Source organism: Amphiura filiformis, chromosome 6 (genome assembly GCF_039555335.1).
Source record: "Amphiura filiformis chromosome 6, Afil_fr2py, whole genome shotgun sequence".
Classification (NCBI taxonomy): domain Eukaryota; kingdom Metazoa; phylum Echinodermata; class Ophiuroidea; order Amphilepidida; family Amphiuridae; genus Amphiura; species Amphiura filiformis.
Window position 1 is genome coordinate 73,197,975 of NC_092633.1, and position 2,620 is coordinate 73,200,594.

The following is a 2,620-nucleotide window of genomic DNA, read 5'->3' on the forward strand; positions in this document are numbered from 1 at the left end:
CATTAACCACCCATGCCACTATAATCGTCTACCCAGCAACTTTACTACACATTTTAACTGTAATTTAAATGCAAAAACTCTAAAAAGATCAAACTTGTTTAGGAATTACTAGAGTATAGGCAACATAGATCTTGATAAAGTTCTATTGTGTAGGGTTCTTGCTTGTTTGCTGTGTATGAAACTGTATATGATATTGTAATTATTTAATCATAAGAGTATTTCATTGTAACATTTGCGTATTGTAAAACCTGCTTGTAAATCAGTGCTTTGTCATTGATTGAGCTACCCTGCCTAAAGAAAACTCAAATATATAAATAGAATAAATAATGTTTAACCCAGACCCCACACAATGGTAAATTGTACCCATGAACTTGCTTAAAAATTACCACCAAGAGTAATAGTGATTGGGAAGAAGATGGGTGTAAAAATACAAAGCATTGTGTTACGTCAAGCTATATTTTGTACAAATTGGAACTTAGTAGTGTGTTGACATTGAGGGTGCTACCATGCAAAATGAAAGCTCAGAAATATAAATTGTATAAAATGAATCAATGTTCCTTCACCCAGGGCACACACAATAATACATTTTATTCATGAGCTTGTTTGAAATTAAACTTAAGAGAAGAAGCGATAGGGAAGACGAAAATATAAGTGTCCTTTTTCTTTGTCAAAATTCCAATCTAAAACTACCTTGATTGTGTTACCTCAAGCTTGCATTTTTATCAAAATTGTGCATACAGATGTGCCTTCTCATCAGATTAATTTCTTGTACTTTCACCCTCTGGCGAAAATGCAGTTGTAAGAAAGAACTTTCTGTGCATTAAGTTAATAAAGGTTGATGGTTTAAGCTGTTACTAAGGTGCTATAATGCGGACAGTATAGATTGACATTAAAAAACTAAATAATGATATAATACCTAACCTGTCTCTTTGAATAATTATTTCTCCATCATATGTACACTATTTCATAGAATTATTTGAAATTGGCACTTAATGTGTGCAAATGACAAATTTGAAAACAAGAGGTTGTAACTGTATTCAAATTTACCACAGAGAGCTACAGCTTTTCAAAAAAGATTTTTTTTCCATATTATTATATTATATAGTTATCAATGATTAAATTAGAAATTGAAACACTTTTGGTATTGTGGAAAAAATCAATTAATTCTTTTTAGTAACGCAGCCGTTATATATATGCCTACAGCTTCAGAACTATCAATTGCATTCTTATGAATTAACCAAAAAAGAATGATGGTTTACCTACGCGCATTTTGATAATCCTATTCGTCTAATGTTGTTCAATGTTAACAACACTGTGAGTCCCCCTGTGCGCATATATGGCAGCCCCAAGATCCATAAGAAAGACACCCCGTTACGTCCAATCATCGACTACACAGGTTATATTGGTTACAATGTGTCGAGATCGCTGGCTGACATAATTAGGCAAAATCTTCCAGCAAAAGAAAGGTATGGCAATGGGCAGTCCCCTAAGTCCCATAGCGGTCAACCTGTTTATGGAATGGTTTGAGAATGAAGCCATAGCCACAGCACCTGACAACTGCAAACCCAGAATCTGGAAAAGATACGTCGACGATGTCTTAGAAGTAATCAAGAAAGGAGAAGCGGAGAATCTAACTACACATTTGAACCAAGTCGATCCCACAAATAGCATCAAATTTACATACGAGGAAGAATCAGACAATAGTATCCCTTTCCCCAACACTTTAATCACCAAGAAAGATGACGGGTCCCTTAAAATCTGCATTTACAGAAAACCAACGCACACGGATCAGTACTTGCAATTTCAATCGCACCATCCGTTACACCACAAGTTAGGTGTTGTAAGGACCCTCATCGACAGAAAAGATTCCATTGTTTCTGAAGAAATTGATCGCCAGAAAGAAACAAGCCATATAGAACAGGCACTTAATCAATGCGGCTATCCTCAGTGGTCTATCAAGAAAGTTGTTGAGGAAAAAGATCTACCGAAACCAAAGAAATCCAAACCTAGCGACGGTCAAGAAAAGAGCAAAGGCCTTGTAGTGCTACCGTACGTGGAAGGCTTATCGGAACGTGTGTCCAGAATTTTTGAAAAGCACGGTTTTGCAACATCATTAAAACCTCATTCCACCATCCGAAAAGCCCTTGTTCACCGAAGGACAAGCGAGACCCCTCCAAACAGCCGAAGCAGTGTATGAAATCCCTTGCAAGAGCTGCCCTAAAACATATATAGGGGAAACAGGTCGCTTACTGTCCACTAGGCTAAAAGAACACAAGACTGAATCAGAAACATTCCAGTCTGCCATAGCAGAGCATACTGCAACAAATAATCACGTGATTGGGTGGGAGGAGGCCAAAGTCATTGACCAAGAAGCTAACAAAACAACTTGTTGGCTCAAAGAGGCCATCTGGATTAGGAGCAGAGGCAACACCACCATGAACAAGGACGAGGGGCGTACAGACTTGATCGGATCTACGATCAGATCATCAATCGGCAAAGCAACCCAGGTGACGTCATCAAAATCCGTCACAAAGTCTGCCGATAAAATCTAGAAACACTACCACTCACCACACCAGAGTGAACAAGATTCCTGATAGGAATCGAAATATTTCTAGTAAGT

At 37.7% G+C, this 2,620-nt stretch overlaps 1 protein-coding gene across 1 annotated transcript; it reads left to right on the forward strand.

Moving 5' to 3' along the window:
• The first annotated feature begins 1,474 nt into the window (after positions 1 to 1,474).
• On the forward strand, positions 1,475 to 2,197 carry LOC140154758 (uncharacterized). The gene has a single exon (XM_072177325.1). The coding sequence runs from the start codon at positions 1,475 to 1,477 to the stop codon at positions 2,195 to 2,197; it is 723 nt and encodes a 240-aa protein (XP_072033426.1).
• Positions 2,198 to 2,620: the final 423 nt, after the last annotated feature.